This window comes from Ascidia mentula, chromosome 9, assembly GCF_947561715.1.
Source record: "Ascidia mentula chromosome 9, kaAscMent1.1, whole genome shotgun sequence".
NCBI lineage: Eukaryota > Metazoa > Chordata > Ascidiacea > Phlebobranchia > Ascidiidae > Ascidia > Ascidia mentula.
In genome coordinates, this window is record NC_138574.1 from 732,028 (window position 1) to 752,176 (window position 20,149).

Here is a 20,149-nt window from a genome sequence, read left to right on the forward strand (position 1 = left end):
CAACCCACTGTTTAACTGCAAGTTTAAATCCCATATCTTAACTAACAACTCTAAAGAAGTTTAGTTATCAGTAACATTACAACCACTTCACTGCATGCGCCGAATGGAGAAACAGAAATTTCCATGCCTAACCGCAGCCTATTCAAATGTGCGTTTGCATGCGTTTAGGCATTATGTGGTGGAGCCGGAACACAGCCTACGCAGAGGCGTTAGTCACACATATACAATTAATTGCTACACACTCTATTATGTTACTTCAATAAAAACCGCTCGTGCGACAATAGCAAACGTCATAAACACTCTTGTTTACGTCACAATTTGTGAACGACTGGATGATTTTTATTCGATGCACGCGATGCGCTCGTTTGTTTCGTCACAATAAAAGTCGCGATATCTTAACCTATGTTTTAACTAACCTTTAAGTTGTGCGACGGTCCTTCCAGCCTGGCTTAGTTGAAGCACAAGTGCCTCCACCTCCCTTGCGTTAACTCGGCATCTGCAACAAGATACAATGGAAATATTATAATCATGTTTGTTTACTTTGTAATGTTTGGAAAAGTTATAAAAGTGTCAAAAATTTCACTTCTATAATAAAATTTATCTTTGTGTTATTTTTATAAGGAGTGCACTGAATTTATGGCCTTTACAAAAAGTTTCTTTTAAAGTAAACTACAAATAAATGCAAACAAATGAAGAAAAAGCCCGATTAAAATTCTTATTTTCATTAACGACAACCTTTATTAAATCGAAAAAGTGCCTCAAAAACATTAAAATTTTGTTGCACAACCAGCAGACATGTTATGCACGACCACCCACAAAAACAATCACCTTCTTTCAACGACTTCATTTCTCAACTCCTCCACAGCTGCCTCCACATCCGAGAGCTGCTTCTCAGTCCTGGATGCACTCATCCCATATCCCTGTCTCTCCTGATCCAACCGGAGCCTCCGGACACGAAGAGGGCGATGTTGAGCTCCAGCCGTTGTGGAAATAAACTGGGTGAGATCTTTCGTCTTCTCGTTCACTATTTCTTGCATGTGTTCCATGCTCGTTCTCTGCAATATAAGGGATAAGTGCAAGGCCACGTATACTTGCTTGAAACATAACAACGAAGCAACGCATGTTGTTTGTGTGCAAAGGTGGAAATTCCCAACCGAGAAGGAAATTCTCTCAGTTGAGTTTTTTTTATTTTAGAGCTCACTGGAGTTGATTCATTGAATCGATTTATTGCTAAGCAACCACCAACATTTTTGATAACAATATTTAAAAGCTACAGTTGTATTGTTATATCATATACAGTAATTGTGACTTAAGAGGCAATTTGAAAAAGGATGTAAAGATTAACACATTTTTTTAAACCTGAATTCGCTTCAAATCCACGAGTTGTTGTTTCAAGTCATGGGCGGTCTCTCTTAATTTCAGCAGTTGATTTTTCATCTCGTCCTGCGTCATAGCGCCAATTAGTGGCTGGGGTTTTACGTTAGTTTCATCCACATGTGGCGCACTTTCGTCTTGCCCAGGAACCGGTGATCGCTTGTCAGTCTGCACAGAAATAAATGTTTGTTGGTTGTACAAAAAGTACATTTGTTGCTACTGTTTGATGAAGGAAAGCAGTGTGGAGCAAAAACCAATGTCACAAGAAACGTTTATTTCCGTTGGCTAAAATCAGTAAGTTTTTTTCCTATAGACAAATACGTTTCGCTAAAATAAGTGTCGTCTATATTATATTTGAATATAATCTGCGGAAAGAAACGTTTCCATGTTTGCAATATAAAGCATAAAAGATGGAAACCGTCACAGTGATTGTAACTGAATAGGGAATGATTATCAGAATCAATTACAAACAAAAGCTAATATCAGTGCTGTACACTGACTGTCTCAAACCCCAGGGAATACGACTTACGCTTGTTATAATCGATTCCACCATCCCTGTGAGGCTGGCCAGTTGTTTTTCCATCGCCATAACTCTCTTTTTCGTCGTGTCGTCTGATCCGGGACGCTGTGGTACCCCCGAAGGCAGAGAATCCGATGCGGTAGGGTGGTTCAATGGAAGAGACGTTACGTTCTGCAAAGGCGTCGCAACCTGGAATTCATTAAAGTAGAATAAAACCACATTTTACGACAATTCTTTCACAAAACCTACATACCTCGTTTCTGCCCCCTTGCGGTTCGTTGCCATTTCTTTCACCGCCCACATGAGGTCGCTCTTGGCTCAAGGCACTACGAAGCTCGTTGGGCGTAATAGGCCTGGTCTGCGGAGCGTTCGACTCGCAACATTCGTAGTATGGAGGGGTGTCCGACTGGAAGGGTTCCCCAGGCCTGTGTGATGACGTCACTCTGTCGGTTTGGAAGTAAATCGGACCGGAATCGTGCGTAACGTCAGATATTGCGACTTCTTTAGGTGCCATGGTTGGCAGGGGGGTGGTACAGGCCCTCTGGGTCACGACCTCGGAACCCCCACGGGCCACTTCGGACGCCATGGGCCTGCGTAGTGGGCTCCACTCCTCCTTGTGCGGGACTTCATGTCGTTCCTGCTTGGCGGCTAAGCCTGATGGAGCAGGTATGAATTGCTCGTACCTTTGTACAGCGGCCTTGGGCGCAGGTCTGTCATTGGTTGAAAGCATTGGTGAGCTGGCACTGATACTTTGTATAGCAGCGGCCACAGCCGACTGATGAGTTCCCTGCCTTGGTGAGTAAACGTCGGGTTTGAACTTCTGCTTCTCATCAAAGGGGGTTGAAGGACGATCTCTCCACGCTCGCACCTCGCTTACGTCACGATCATTTACGTCAGAGGATAGGGACTGCTCGAATGACGTGCCGTGATCGACGTCGGAGTGACGCAAGCCGTTACTGTACGTACTGATACCGTTTGCGTCACAAACAGTGACGTCATCTTGGAAGGATACCTTTTTGGTCTTAAGGGAGGGAGTGTTTGAGAGGTTGCTGCAAGCGGAGTCGGATAATATCGAGCAGGAGGAACCGCTCTTCACTAAGTTGCTGTTCTTCAATACGCCCGCCAGAGGAGCCTGGCGGTTGCTACGCGACGACGGATCTTTCGTGTCGTCATCTGATTGGGTGGAACTGGAGGTGGATTCGACTTCGGGATTGAACGTTGTTACGGATGATGACGGTAGCGGAGGAGGAGGTCTATTCGATTCCAACTTCCGCGCAGCTTCACCAGCATGCCTTGCGTTGTTGCTAAGCAACGTGGATAGGAGGTCGGTTTTGGGAAGAGTTGGTTTACGGGAGGCAACAGGGGAAAGCTTGTCGCTTTTGTGATCGTCTTTCCCTGTTTGAACGGGTGAAGCTCTTCCAGCTGGAGGACTCAGAGTCTGTGGACGATCAACTGATACTTGCCGAGGTCTCTCTTCGCTCTGCGATCTGTTCTTTGCAGAAGAACTTCCTCTTCCACTCGATCTTCCACCAACAAACCTCTTGAACCCAAACAATCCCTTCCTGCCTTTCTGCTTTCCCTCCTCCGATACGTCATCAGTAGAAGATGACGTCAAAGCGGGTGATGGTGACGTCACAACGGGAGAAGTCGACAAGGGAGAATTAACCTTGTTCTCAGCTACTCGGTTCGTTGTAGCGAGTTCGCGCTTTGGACTCGGTTTTGGCGCCACAACAGGCTTTGCCGTCACTTCCGGTTTGGTATTGCCATGGTTACGCGCGGTCTCAACAACTTCCGGGACTTGTGGAATGCTAACAGCTTTTAGTTGCTGGCCTCTAAACGACCTTCCTCCTTTGCAATAACTGGCCGAACCTCCGCTACCATTAATAGTCGCACGACGTTCAGGTGACGTGTTGCGCTTCATACTAGAGTACGTCATAGGTTGGTTTGTTGCGTCACTAAGAGGTGTTTCCGGCTCGCGTTTCGCCAAAGGTCGAGATGTTTGGGAGGGGGATTTGACGCCAAAAGCTCGGGGAATTCCTGGTTTCGCGGAAGGGCCTTGCGGAAGACGCGAATGCAGGTCGTGGGTCGGGGTTTTGGGACGGCCGAGACTGGAAAAATCGGCACCAGGTTTGGCCGTAACTTGGGGTGCCTGGATCGCCCGCTTCTCATCAGCAGCTGGTGTCGGAGAGCTCAAACTTCCTCCATCCTCTCCTCCGGCATCTGTTGATTCCGATCCGCTCCGGATGTAGGAGAAACCTTTCTGTGGAACACTTCCTCCTCCCAACCCGTTCCCACCTTGCAGAGTTCCTCCAGGTGAAGACGGAGGACCATCTTGCGTCACACTTGACTCCACCGTCACTGGCTTGGCTGATCTTGGTGGAGGAGACGGGGCTTTACCTTTCGGTGCTTTCCCGCCATCGTTTCTGTTTTGTGGCAACTTGCTTGGAGTTTTGTCGGGATTCGAACCCACGACGGGAGGTTTCATCGACCCAGGCTGATATTGTCTCATCAAAGACTTGACTGGAGCCTTTAGACCGCTCCTCTGCTGATTCTTCTGATTCCTTTCCGTAACATCGTCTACAGTTGGACGACTGTTATTGTTTCTATTGTGGAGTGAACCGTTGTGATTAACAGGGGCGGGTTTGTTTTGGTTGCTAGGTGATTTCTTGGAACCTGGAAGGGGAATCCCGGACAATCCGTTGGGACGAACTCGGATCACTGAGCGATCTTTGATGCGACTGAAAAACAATATTTTTTGCATTAAAAACAACCGCTTAATGTGTGGGACATGTTGTTAAACAAGTCGACTTAAAACCGAAAAAAAATCAAGATTATTTCTGATATATTTTATTAAAAATGCTAAATAGAAAATGATCAACTATGATCAACGAAAATTGTGCTTAAAAAAAAAAATAAAAAAATTTTATCAAACAAAATATTTCCTAGAATGTATTTTAAACAACCGTGACCCAGATATCCTACCTGACGTTATCGATCTCATCAAAGTTTCCGGTTTTCTTGTGTTTCAACAGAATGGAATGACGCTGGGGATCCAACATTGGCATTGTGAGTAACCCTGGGTAGGCTTGGACAAACAGAGCTCGGATCGTGTCAAGACTTGTGACCTCGTTTGGTAGAAGAGCGACCCGACTTTCACCGCTGTATTCCAAATATATAAGGCCTGCGAGGCAACATGATCCCCTGGTAAGTTTCTACAAGTTTTGCAACTATAGCCTGTAATGAAACGTCAAAAAGTTGGATTGCAAAGTTGAATAAGCTATAATTAACTCCATGATTCCGAATCACAACCCAACAAACTCGCATGAAAACTAAAACTTGTATAAAATACAATTGAATAAAACACTTTATTTCAAATGTTGTTGCGCCCTGTGACGCAAGAAGCCGTATTGTGACGTTAAACGGAACCGCATTAAACCAACAGAGTGGAGAGCACTTCACAGTGAAGATAGGATCCCGTTGGGTAGCGCATGGTCGCCTAGGTGTGGGCACTCAGAACAAACAGAACCGACTTCCGCAGGGATTCGGTTACAATTGTGCAAAGACTTGCTTTAGTCACGCAACTCTAATGTCATTCACACGCAAGAGGCGTCGCCTACGCTTTGCGGCCAGACTTGACTGCATTAAGATTATTTAGCCCGGAACTGCTGAAGTGATATTGGTGGAAAACCCGCAACCATTAACATTTCAAGGTGAAAAAAACACTTGAAGGTCAAATCTTTATAACGGCAAGAAAAGTTCACTGTTTACGACCAAACACACAAGTGCGCAAATTTGTGTTTTTCCCAAACTATACCTAAATACGATGAAAAGTTGATCACGAAATTGTACCGCTAAAAAAATAAGCCATTATTTTACCAAGTTAAACAACGAAACGCCATGATTGCAGCAGATGACTGAGCCTGGTATGAAAAATATGTCACAAATTTCACAACTGATCTCGAACATTTGGCGTGAATTCAAGATCGCGTTTTTGGCAGGATTTCATCATAATCCCATGTGATATCATAAACAAAAGGTAGCGACCGATAATTCGTATTCAGTTTAAATATGTACCTTAACACACACATACGTGGGTTAAACATAAGCTTTCCAAAAAGTATACAGAAGTCAATGCCACACACCATCTACATGTAATAACAATCCCAAAGGACACTCCCATATCGTTTAGACGAGATCAAACAGTTGTAGAACTTGTTTTTATAATGTCGGCCTCTTTGTACTTATATTCACTTACCGCTGGTTCGTGTCTGGACTGACTACGATAACAATCTATACCAACTCTTAACTGCTACGTCCTCATAAATATACGCATATAAGTAAACGTATATGAGTAAACGTATATAAGTAAACGCGATAAAATATTGAAAATATCAAGCCCTAAAACATTTAATTCTCTGATAAAACCTGTTATTTTAAGCTCACATATCCGTTAAAATATTTGTTTCCGCCCGAATCTTTCGGCGTGTAACAGAAATAAGTACAACAACCTATCTGTTGGCTCACATATATTCAAAATGAGATATTTCTTCTCTGGGAAGATTTGAGGTAAATTATAAGCTTGACCGTAAGGACCTACTGAGCAACAACTGAGCGTTTACTCTGTGAACCTCATTTTTGAAAGAAACGTGTTCAAATCTGATCACAAACTTGAAAAATGAAGACTGACAAAAACTTTAACCAAGTCTAAGCAATGATGCACAACTACAATAAATAAGTGAAGTTAATTTTAACGGGCGGACAACCTCGGGGCAAGATTCAAGACAGTTTTCAATAATAACAGTCCTACTGAAAGATGACGGGACGAGATAATGACAGGCTGCGCTGTTTGGGTGATTGTAACAAGAACATAACTTGTAGCACAACGAAACCTAACTGGTTTTATATCATGGCGTGGTTTCGGTGACCTTGAGGTCAAGTTTATCCTGATTGACGATGTAACAACGGCTTAGAAAATTGAACAGTATTAATCGTTTTTCAGGCAAGGAGATAAAATCATTTTGTCACAACAGTCGACTTTTGTCTGGTTGTCAAATCGGTTTCATTCGCTTAACGCTGCTCGATCACAACTTGGCGTTTTTATGATTTCTAAACAGTCCACAAGCGTTGGATCCGCTTTGGGCCAAACTTCACCGACTATGTAAAAGTCCAGTAAAATTTCTCAGGAGTGAATACAATTTAATTTTCGTATATCACCCTCATGTACAGGGTGTTTCATGGCGAAAAGTTTTGACGCAGGTTTACAAAAATTCAATAAAACCTTAGACACCAAAAACCCTGAAAAATCTGTATGTGAAAAAAATAGTAAATCAACAATATTGAACACAACAACACTAAACCCAGTCGTTTTTAAACCATTTCCTTTGCACGTCAATCAGCAGAGCTATAACTTTTCTATTCAAAGACAAAAATAACACAAAAATACGTTACAACCATTCACAACTGACCTGTCTAACTTGCGACCTGACTGCAAACTACCTGTGGCAATTTAAATAAGCGCTGAAAGGAGAATTCACGGCAACAAGCTCCCAGCAAACCAAGGCAGCTATTAACAGATTGAGCGTCAATTGCGACTCCACCAGTTTGTCACGAAGGAAGGTTTGGGTCGACAACACCGGCATTGTTAGAGCTCTCAAGTCGAAGGAGCTACGAAGAAACTCGACCACGAAGCACAGGTGAGAACAAAATGATCGAAGTAATCCAAAAATTTAAATCTATGGCGGGTGTGGACGTACTTTAGGCGGCACCGGGTGGAACCGATCACAGCGTGTGGAGAAATAGCCTACGTTGCCTTATTTGGATTTTAAACCACCCTAAGTTACAAGGTGGGGGTGTTCGGGGTTGCAATCCAAAACGTTTGACATTAAACGATATCGTATTATAGCAATCCACGTCAAGCTTTAAATAACTGTAATCCACAGTGTTTCCTTGGAATAAGATTCTATATTTTGTCAAACAATTTAGAGACTATTGTGTTGCTGCAAGGCATATTGTAGTTTTGAATTACACTGGTAGAAAAAAAAATCTACGTTTAGTTGTGTCAGGTCGGATACTTTAAAAATAACAAACAAGACAAACAAAACACCATAAAATGCTTTAGAAGAGTAGAAAACAACCCTCCCAAGGTAAATTCAGTCCAACTTATTCGCAAGAACTCGAGTTTCAAGAAAGAAAATAGAATCTAGAATATTGTCACCAACACGAGGTGAAAAACATGCAACTGACATGACCTTGCACACAACATCCTGTCGTGGTTGAAGATAATAAGAACATAATACAAGGTAACTGCATTACTTTTCTTGTGAATGGTGGTAATGGGGAAACGACGCCAAACGTTGGCACGAGACAAGTGTTTACAGCAAATAAAACGGCCCTGAGTTCTCGTGACAAGTTCGCAAGTTGTTCGAGAATTGTTTGCAGCGCGACACGAGTCACACAAATATGAACGATCTTGAAATGTAAATTTCCACTTCATATTTCTGTGTGGTTTGCTTGTTAGAAAACTTTGTCGACAATCTGCTGTTAACATTAGTTAAATGATTTCTTTGCATTACAATGCAAACGTTGTAGTACATGCAAATTGAAATAAGACATGAATAGCAACAAACGTACTTCAATAAGCCTTGCAATATGATTATATTCAGTGGTTAGTCTGAGCTACAAAGCAGGCAGTCTTCTATATAATAAGATACGCTCGGACAACGACCCGAGAGTTTTCATCGCAAATCGAGCGGACGAAGATAAAACGCAGGCACTGGTAGAGTTTGAACTCAAAACACAACCACCCAAGTAATCACATCCGACCCTTTGCACGCAACAACTCGCTTCACATTTGAAACATGACACATTCAGCTTTGCGCCCCATTGCCCGTCACCTGTCAAAAGTTTACCGCATGTCAATATTGGTGTGGCGACATCTCAGCAAACGGAAACTCCGGTGTCAAAGAAATGTTTTTTTCACACAAGAAGTTTGTTCAACTCCACAGGAAATCACACCACGGTCAAATAAAGAACTTTGTAACTCGGTTATAAAAGACGATTCCCATGTGAATTATAAGACCTGGAATGTTTATTTAGGTTTGGCAAAGTGTCTAACGTAGTTAATGACATGTATAGCCCTCAACAACTTACATAAACATTTTACATGATTTAAATGAGTTGCATACAGGGCTTGTCTTAAACATATTATTGATGCCATTGCTCGCACATGATGTTGTTGGGTTTTCAGTCGTGCGTTTTCTGACATAACTGCACTTGCCATTTCACATCAAGGTGTTCAACGAAGTGGGGGTGATATTTGGGAGAGCAACAGAATGATTCACCCACGAACAAGACTTCCACCCCTACACTGACCGATGGGTGAAAAATTACGTCATGCGGTCGCTTGTGAGGTTCTTTGTGGTTAAAGTGGTTACGTATGGGTTTTAAAAACGTAAGTTGGTTCGAGGTTTCCGATGGGAAAGAGGGGGGTGGGGGATTGGGGGGGGACGGGTTGTTTCAATACTTGGTTAAAAACTTGAGTCATAAAACGGCGCCACGAGGGAAAGGTTTTACTGCGATGAAGAAATGAACAACATAAGATGCTGGAACACATCATCAGCCAACTAAGCCATTCATCTCAAGCGCAACAATTAACTGTAATCCCCTGTGTATCATTCAACTGGATTGTTTAAACTGGTTTAGAAATTTTGTTAGATTAAAAAGTATACAAGAAGGTTCTTGCGTTGGATATAGTATAAAAAACATAGCAACAGGAATTGAACCACTGTTACTTACAGATTTAAAATTCCGATAAAACGCAATTATGAATGAACAAACGTCTTCAGGCGGTTTTACAGAAAAACCCGAACTCAATCCCAGAAACACGTTCATACTTAATTTCGCAAGATATTCGACACATTCAGGACCAAGCACGTGGACAAGGTCACGAGTTAGACACAAGGTCTAACAAACCGACTCATGACTTAAGGTCGGCTGGAATGAATCCAGTTGTACAGTTTTGTGTTAAACACGCAAAACGCGATAAGAGAATGGTATATGTAGCAGATAAGTGGTTACGCCTGTTAAAACACGCAAAGTACTTCAACCAAGTCTCTTATACTCGCCTGTCTTGGACGACACAACCGAGGGAGTAATTTAGGAAAACAACTGCCTTTTGCTCGCAGAAACCACTTGGACGTTGCAACGATCTGAGTACATGCGTCACCAGGCCAGGTGTCCAATTTGCATATTTGGGCAATGACACAGATTGCGGTTTAACACATTTGGCTCCCAGCCCAACTCTTGTGTTGTTCAGGTTTGGCAGTTATGAACTACTTAAAAACAAACGTATATAATTCGCATTGTTCAAATCTATGTGAAATACTTTCATGTGCAAAGCTTTGCAAAATCTTCTGCAACACCTAAAAAGCCAACTCTATCTCTACTGCCTGGAACCATGAACAAGCATGAGTTTAAACTTCTCTTACTCATATGCGTTTCTGTAACTGGGAACAATATAAATGTTTCAATTGTCAAAGTCACAAGAGAACTGATATCTTCACACGACAGTTCACCCGTGTGAACGCATTCAATGCCAAGAAATGCTTTCTGCAACATGCGAAGGGCTTTCAGGCTCGCAATATTTAAACTCATCGGAAACAATTCAACAATTCTGCGGGTAATCGATACAAGATAGCCGGGCAAACACACAACCCTTCCAAACCACCTCATGTACGGACTGAACATACGAAAAACAATCCTAATATAAACTACAATGCCACAAGACAATAGATAACCGCAAACAGTTTCCGTCGCACGGGCAATTTAGCATCGTTTTCCCGCGAAAGCTTAAAACAGTTCCCGACGTTGCACTGTTGCCGGAGATGGTTGACCGCACGAAGAAAACCCAACACATACTCACATATCTCATAGCAATAGATATTATCACCTCAACATTGAAACAGTGGTGCTACATTTACACGAACGAAGCAACTAACCAGAAAGATATGTCAAGCACAAAATCAAGATACTCTCCATTGCCCACTCGACCAGCACTCAAGGCCGGTAACGGGGTTTAAAGTGACCAGAGCGTGTCGTATCAGCGGCAAAGTGATGACTCGTGTTCCTCGTTGAGTCACTTTGAGCCTTTCCTGTTTATTTCTCGAGGCCGAACCCAAATCGTTTCGCTTTGACGCCGAAAATTAAACAAGTTCTCGCTGAATTAAACTGGCTCGTGCGCCCTGTAAACACTTCTAACATACCTACAAAGTAACGTGACCAACTATGCGTTTCGCCACCGGAAAATCGCTACCATTTCCAAGTGGCGAGTTCATAATATTGACGAATAGTTTAGGGTGGGGGTGTATCTTGTGCGATGCAAATTATCGACTAATGGCCTTCTTTAAACGCTTGACCTATCCGCAAATCATCCAGGTTGTGACTTTTACAGCGACAAATGCCAACAGAACTGTTGTTATTAACCTTGACCCACGATATTTTAAAAGTGTTTGAATGAAAAACATAGCAGACTGGATAAAAATTTTACAACGAAATTCAGAGTTTTACTGACAACCAAACAAATCACTTGCATCTAACAAAGAAAGAAGAAGCAAAGCATTAATAAAAAAAAATTTACTGTACTGGCTATCCATAACTGCAAAAGCTTTTACTTAGGCATCGGCGTCCTATCCAGACGTAACAGAATATCTTTCAACAAACTTTGCACTGTTTTCTTGCCTTTCGATACATCAACTATCTTTTTCAATATCGTCTAACAAACTTGTTCTGTGACTCAACTACAAACCAAATAAACACAGGCTCGAGAGCAGCCCGACGGTCACCTCAGTGGTAAAGGCTCCTGCTCGTAAAGTGCTTTTCGGGCGGGCAATTTTACAAGCCTTCGTCAAACAGTTGACCATTTCTTGGAAGAAATAGCAGTTAGGCCGCCGCTCATCGCCAACACGGAGAGAGAAAAAGTTTCGTCGAATGTGACCGGTCAACTGGAACGAAGTTCAATCGAGGCCGATCAACCGTAACGGGGTTTCTTTTAGTAAGAGGAACCGAAATAAACCGTTTAAAGTTCACACGATATTCGTTTGAATCGTTTTTTATTGAGATACTGAAACTCAAACAGGAAAACATCAACCAAACAACAGATATCATATGTGTTTTATCCGAAGACGTCATCGAACCAAGCACAATTTATCAACGGACCCAGAAAGTGTTTTAACGCAATTGTTTGGCATTGATCTGTTATCACGTGAGGTTTTATGCCATCCGCGGTGCTTTTTGAACAGCTTCTATGTGGTTACAGCGAGATCACGGTTGATTGCGTTACATAGGAATGTCATATAACGTACAATTGAAGGTCGGTATTGAAAAGGTTCCCGTCGAGAAATAGAGCCAGCATTTTAAACAATGCCACCCCGCTTTTTCAAAGCCATAAAAACCTATCGTAGGAAGGGGGGAGTATTACCGAGGGCCGAACGGTGACGTAATTACAATAGACAGGCGTGGGAGGCTGTTGAATCTTTCTGCGGATGGTTGAGTTTGTAAACACGGTTCCGCGATGAAAATATGTTTGTGCGATTTACAACCAGTAAGTATTTCACGTTTAACTTGTGAAACATATGATGATGTTATTCATGCTCTGGACCAGCGTTGATCAAATAACGACTGTATTTAAATTCAAAACTTTTCGTATTTTAGACGCCATCAAAACACGTATTTAAATGTTTTTCAAAATCTCTTACCTTTGTTGTCGAGGGATTTTTAACATTTAACAAAATTTGATGCAAATGTGGCTTCGTCATACAAACGGATACGATTGTCAAATTTGATCAAAGCTAGGGCAATAATCTTGTAAATGGGTAACTTGGAAGATGCAGCAAATTAAAGATAGGACACGAGACTAGTTAGCAAGGTTGTGGCATCGTTAAATGGTGACGAGCCCACTTCAATATCGAATTACCACAACACTAATTACCAGCCGCAGGTGAGAAAATAGTTGGTTACAAGGTTCACTTGGAAACCCAGTTAGTCGGTGAAAATGACTTTTCTGAGTCGGTTCTCCACAATTAGAGTGACCCCCACCCAGTCTCACTAATCTAGGTGTGACAACACGACACCTGCTTTCGAACAAACTTAGTCACTTACAAGGAGTTTGGTGAACTAAACGTAGAAATTGCTCAGAAACACACAAGCAAAATCACTGCCATTTCATTGCCTAAACCGCAAAAAAATTGTGGTATGATAATCTAATTACAGGACGTTTGGAACGCCGCTGGTCAATAGTAGAACGACCCACATATTTCAATATTTCCTTCATCAAATAACAAGCAAGGATTGCCAAACGAATTCAATATAATTACGCGTTGCAGCCAACAAAGATTTTAAAGCTATATTGTCAAAGCCATTGGGAAAAAACAAGGGTTTCTCCAGCGAGTAATACACATCAAATCAATTCGTACAATTGATTGTGGCGCCAGACTCAAAATGCCATTAGACTTGGCAAGATACGCACGCGACTGTCATGCTATGCCAAAACCGTCTTCATATTCCTAATAAATAAACTCCATACCAGCGCAGAGCGTAGCGTGGGAACCTTGCGCTAAGTCAGAAATCCCATGACACCAGGGTATTTTTCAAAGCAGTTGTCGCGATCCTTTCCCCCCGTGGAAATCGACTCAACGTCCCTTGGGCCTCGCACAAATGGGGTTCCGGTCTATTGATCAACCGGAACCGGATCTATTGATAAGCAGCATGCCACGAGATTTGGGTCTACCGTGCTGCTGGGTCCTTGCGTGATACCGTCCGCGGTTTTGTTCGCTTGCTTCCTTGATTAGATTAACTAGAAAAGGGAACGAAGCCTTCCTTCGCCGAGAGTTTTAACTCAATTTCTTTCGAGCCGCAAAGGTTGGGGAATGATACATTGCTGCATTCTTACCGTACTTTAACATAACATCTTATAATTTTTCCTAATGTTACAAATTGCTTTCATCAGACTTATTGTACATTAAAGTCAATCTTACCAGCATATTTACAAAACACTATTTTGAGCCGGGTGTATTCGTAAATTCTGTATATGTTTGCTGGATATCGGTGTCTGAATTTAACGCATTTACCAAACATTCTAATATGATTACAACTGATTTCATCTTCGCTTAAATCTTACTTTCAAGACAAGCTCACTAAACACTGCACATGTCACAGAAACCTTGATTTTCGTGAGAAAACCAATGACCTTTCCATGTTCAAACACACACAGAGATATTCACCAACCGCAAGCAAAACATCGTTTCAACACCAGGAAATTGAAAAAAGGAACCACAACCTCTCAAGTAGACACAATAAGTCAATAACTTCTCCCAGAAACCCACGAACAACGAAGCTCAATTGTACTCGACATTTTACAGCCCAGACACAGCTAGGCAGGTCCGTCATTGACCTACATATCTTCCCATAACAACCAGGCCTTGAAACTTGCATTTAGTTGCTGCAAACTCGAGTTAATCCCCTTTTCTGGCGAAACCAACAACTTGCCCTCAAAAGTCTTGAGGGTAAGGTGGTGAACTTTACAATTTGCGGCTCGACTGAAGTGGTTTTGTACTTCAAAACTACAAACATCCAGTCACAAACTCACTGTTTTTCTAATTCAGAATTAGGGTGTGGTTTTCGGTTATTTTTACCTAAAACAACCACAATCAATAAATTGCGTTACGAAGCAATGGTGTAGCAAATCTGATAACAAAACACAGTCTAGAATATATTTTGGTACGGTAGTTGGCATCGATATCAACATTAAAACAGAAAAACGATCCGTGTTATCTAAGAACCTCAACAATCAATAAAAGTTTGCTGTCTTATCAAAGCTTGCTAAGACTGTCAAAAAGCGTTTCTATAACACGTGCGAATGGACATCGGGTAGTGTCGAACCTAGCTTAACTTGTGCAATTCTATCCCAACCTGGCCAAGTTAAACCTAACCATCTCTTCCGTTTGGGGGGTCATACAAAACCCGGCAAGACAAAAGGCTCTGTGACGAAAAATTCCAATCGTTATCAGACAATCGGCGAATGCGGTGAAGCGTGACGCTTACTTGTGAGAAATAACCGAGGTGCCGCCTTTTTCACAAGGGTTTACAGATAACTAAACAACAACAGGCTATCAATGGCGCTCCGCACAAAGCAAGCGGACGAAGACTTACAAGATAATCTTATTGTATGGTCGGCCTGTGCACAACGCCTGTTTCAACAGGAACACTATGGCACGCGAGTGCTTGGATCACAAAACCTTGGCTGTTATTGTCCCAGCTGTAATACGGGGTCGACTCAAAGAACTTAGTTTGTGGCATTTTGAATTTTAATATCTCAAAAACATTGTTTAAACTCATCTAGGGTAAACGCTCCTGCAACACCTCGAATTCTTACCATACAAAATGCATTCATGCGTATTGCCGATGAGCTTTGTACACAATGTAAGTCTGTAACTGTGTATAATTTTGACTGTTCAACCCAACTTACTTCTTGCAAAGAAGCATTCCTAAACAACTCATTTTTTGAATAAATTCTTCGCAAATTGCAGTGAGCACTCATAACTTTCGGCAAATCAACTCAACTCGAAAAACATCTGCAAAAACTACTTAACTGAGCGTCGATTTTGAACTAATGGCCACTTGGAAGATTGGCAATTTTAAAAGGTGCAACCTCCGTTTTACGATTGAGGCCAATCCGAATACAACAGGACTGATAACGGCCCTTGGCATTTGAAATCCGAACGATCTGGTTCTTAAAACCTAACAGCAATTGGGCTCAATTGGCAAATCTTCCTAACATGGCGATGGGATTGCCGAGACTTCAAAGGGCAATGGCGACCAAACATTAATTTGATCTTTTCTACACAGAACGAGATCAAAATTTGCTGAACGAGCAAAGAATCTGGCAAGTAGTTTTTCCTACAAAACTGTCGAAGCAAAATCAATACTTTCTATCCACGGTTTGTAAATCTTCATGTTTTGCTGAAAAACCGTTTTTAAACTTTTTATATATCTCGATAAAATTGATTTCCACCCAGCAATTTATATTATATTTTACTAGTAATAACAGTGAATCTGCTACACGACCATCAGTCAACATAAAAAAACTCAAAGTCTTCTCGAATGCTGCACATATCCGCATCCAAGCAAAACACCAAAATTCCGCAACACTGACAATACACACATACCATGGCAGCTTGCACAAACCATGCTGACAGTTCCTCAGCTAGGATATCACAGCTAAGGATAAGGACACTTAAGCCATAAAGATAAAACGCAGCGGCTACCGGCTACTCGGTCCCCCTCCCCCCTTCCTGAGCCGCAAATCGCGCGCCGGCTTGTTGCGTCATAATGTAGGGCGAGGGGGGAGGGCAGCTGGCTATCTGTCTTTGAGCTAATAAATAAAGCGACTTGAAAGTGTGATGGATGTACATGCTGCAGCATATGCATGGCCCCAGCGGGATATTGAATTTGAGTGGTTGTAACGGCGACACACATTTCTGACCGAGATTTCTGTCGGATGGGAAATATGTTTATTTTCCACTGATTTCCTGGGTGGAGTTAATATGAGTTGGAATATGTGTCCATGCTATGGATAAAAACATGAAAGGAAGACAATGAAAAATGAAATCTTTTAAAAGAGTTTAGAAATGCAACTCTTTTCTGTAATTTTCTGTAACCTTTCATGACCTGATTTAAATAACAATTCATATAATACTATTCAAGCAAGAATTGCACCTAAAGCATATCCTGACAATCACTTCCATTCTTTTTCAACCAGATTTTTGCATAAACATAAAACACTTGTCTACAATTTTAGTTTTTCAAGAAACTAAAGAACAAAATAGAAATCTTAATAACTTTTCAAACATTCACTAATGAAGAAAACATAGAAATCTTAATAACTTTTCAAACATTCACTAATGAAGAAAACAATTTCAACAAAACGAGTTGCTGCCATCAGCCTTAACGTGACGAATGACTCAACAACATTACGGTAAAACTAACGTAATTCCACCAACTCTGCGGTTAGAAACGGGTGTTCCTAATTCCCTGGAGGACTCGTTATAATCCATCGTAAGGACGCATTACTGTTTGCAGCTCGCGTTAAGAAGATTGCGATGGGGATAGATAGAGCTTTGCCGACGTTTGATCCGAGAAGTCAACACTTTAAACAACTATTCTTTTCCTTACGCACCACAATAGGCACTGATAACGCATAACAACAGACAAAAACAAAATGCAACACATTTCCCTCAAATAATCACACAAAACAAAAACAGACGAAAATTACTTGAGTTTAATCAAATCAACATAAAGAAGAACCTAAATACACCTGCGCTACTGTAGGGTTTGCTAACTAAATTTACATTGAACCAAATTAATCGGTATATCAGGTAGCAGTTAGCCACGCTCCACACCTCATCCCCTGATGGCTGGAAGTTCCAAGTTATCGTTACACTGTTGTCATACTTACACTCAGGGTTAAGAGGAGAAAAGCTTCCTGAAACCCACGAAGCGAACGTGGACCGTGAGGTTCAATCCTAATTAAATAGAAATAAGTCCGAAAGTACATTTGCATCATAGAAAACAACAGGAAGCCATCCACGGTCAAACTCACAAGTTTACCTCCACTTTTTCACAAGTTAAAACTTTGCCGCCAGTTTACCTTCACGATAGTTGGTCGTTTTGCACAAATAAGCAACAGAGCCTTATGATATCTTCACATGTACGTTTTGACATAAAATTTAACAGTTTCTTAAAAAATATTAACTTTTGTGTCATTTTAGCGAACTCCTGTGCCAGATCCACAAAATTATAGTATTGCAGCGTAACAAAGCATCTCAGTGTGACATCATAGAACAATGATTGTCGCCCTCCGAACGACCGCACTTACACGAATACGATTTCTATTGTTTGGGCGCGGTTCGAAAGGTCACGAGGAACATATTGTGAAACGAGACACCCCGCCAACAAAAGGTTTTGGTGATATTTCCTTGATGGCGAAATTGCAGCGTTCAATTATAGAAGCTAAACGTGTCATGTTGTGTAAAATATTGGTGTGCAGCTTCATCACGTTTACTCTAAAATTAAAACTTTTTGCCGTTCAGACAGAAGCCATATGAGCGGTGCTATTGCCCCGGTTCACCCGAACAAATATAACAGCAACATACACCCGTGATACTAAGCCATTTGCTTGGGGGGTAAATGATATTATCTGATGGTACAAAATACGATAAAAGTGAATAAAAGTAACAAAACAGATAAGGTGTCGTATCGCTAACAACACCTGGCTCCCCAACATATTTCACTCTCCACTGGCGCCCCCATAGCTCAACGAAGGCTGAAAGTTTGATGAATGAACTTTCAATCACTTACCAGATGAGAATTGCGCAACATTGCAGCACCAACAAAAGTACAACCGCACATCACCGAAAAGCCACAACGCATTCATACTCAAACAGTGTAAGACAACAGTACACCTAAGTACAAACAGTTTTGAGTTTGTACAACAAGTCCTTCGCAAACTTTCCGTGCGCACACCGCAATTTTGTGGGGGAAAACGCAGTAAATTAAACGTGCGGCCAATCTGTGTATTTTGAGTTAATTAGTGGGCGGTTTAAGGCTGCAGGCATGCAAAGTTAAGTTAAAAATGTGTAGAGATATTTGTGAGAAAGTGCGCGCAGCGGCCAAAACACGGCAGGTGTTCAGCGGGCAAGCAAATGTTCGGTAAACATGGAGGGAGATAGCATCTACAGCGTCGCGCAAGATAAGCCAGATTGGGTTTCGAGCCAGACGTGAAATTATATTAAGGATCGCAAGGAATTTAAATGATGAAATATTCGCAACAAAAAACACACACAACTATATTGGTGGTCATGTGACCTTTCATGTTTATTACACAGCTCATTATTTACCCTAAAACATGTTGTTTCTCACCACTTTAAACATATTCACGAGTTGTTCATTTAAAATAACTTAAATCCAGTCTTACAACCAGCAGGACACAAGTATTTCTGCACCCATTTACTTTCATTTTCCAAATTTCAATAATTTGTTTATACAAGCGAGAAAACGCATTTGTTCACCTGTAATTTTTGCAATTTAGAAACAAAACACAAAGGTCTTAAAATTTCAATGCGTCCAGTTTCTAACATAGCATGTGTGTAGCAGAGCTGTAAGGTTCTTAGAAATCCAAACCACAAGCGAGAATTCGAAACTTCCTGTAAATTCCAATCAAGCCAAAGGATTTCTGGCAGCTATTTCCGCACACAAACGTTCAGCTCTAAACCACAGGAATGCTTTCCAACTTAATAAGCGAAATCAACGCATTAAATTACACGCAAAATTTTAATATTAACTCGACAGCTGGGGAAGCAGTTTGCAGCGAGGTCTTTCATCGCGCCGTTTAAAGTATTCACTTGACAGGTTAGTTTACCGTTATTGTCACAGCGAAGATGTAATTTACCCAATGATGATCATAACAGAGAATTTTTAAATCCTTATAATTATAAAATTATTCTCACTTCCAATGCAATTTTTAGCATAAATTATTATTCTAACTGCAACATTGATGACTCCAAGATGTAAAACATATACCGTTGACAAACTGAATACAGATTAGTTGCAAAGTGTAGACATAAGGATAAAAGGTACTTTTGCAAGCAGGGCACTTGGATGAACATATAAATTCTCCCATCAAACCTATTGCTACAAATAACGCATTCTAACTGCAACAAGTTTGCAAACACATAATCCCAAACTTCAGACTATAGGCGCAGGTGTGAACGAATGTTAATCGTTCATCCACATCCAAAATCAACACACATATTTGTAGGCATGTCACAGGTTAAAAAACACCAATAAATTGTGGAACCAAACTTACCTAGAGGTCGTTCCCGGCTTCTGCTTCTGCTTCTTACAATAGGAAGACTTGATCTAAGTTTTCCTCCCCTTGATAAACTGTGGTGGTAAGTGTAACCTGCCCCGTAACTATCGTTAGACGAGGACGTGAAGGCAACGCTTGGGTGGGAACTGTCGGCTGCGTAACTTGCACGGCTTCGAACGGTGTGGAAGAATGCTTGATGATGTTGTTGCTGAAAGGGAAAATATATTTGTTTGGATATTTGCACATAGTGAAGTACAGAAATATGTGTTTATTAACATCGACAATGTTGGAAACGCTTACTTGGTCATATTAACAGGCCAAGATATCGTTTTTTA

At 41.4% G+C, this 20,149-nt stretch overlaps 1 protein-coding gene across 2 annotated transcripts in view; it reads right to left on the reverse strand.

Annotated features, from left to right (window-relative positions):
* Positions 1-20,149, reverse strand: part of LOC145914795 (uncharacterized) — a 47,032-nt gene that overhangs the window by 10,571 nt on the left and 16,312 nt on the right. For both annotated transcript variants that reach the window (XM_083002641.1, XM_083002642.1), the window contains exons 6-12: positions 19,812-20,022; positions 4,877-5,075; positions 2,148-4,632; positions 1,904-2,083; positions 1,360-1,542; positions 829-1,055; positions 417-496 (exon numbers count right to left, since the gene is read on the reverse strand). In XM_083002641.1, coding sequence (XP_082858767.1) covers positions 417-496; positions 829-1,055; positions 1,360-1,542; positions 1,904-2,083; positions 2,148-4,632; positions 4,877-5,075; positions 19,812-20,022 — 3,565 coding nt within the window. The remainder of the gene's footprint in view (positions 1-416; positions 497-828; positions 1,056-1,359; positions 1,543-1,903; positions 2,084-2,147; positions 4,633-4,876; positions 5,076-19,811; positions 20,023-20,149) is intronic.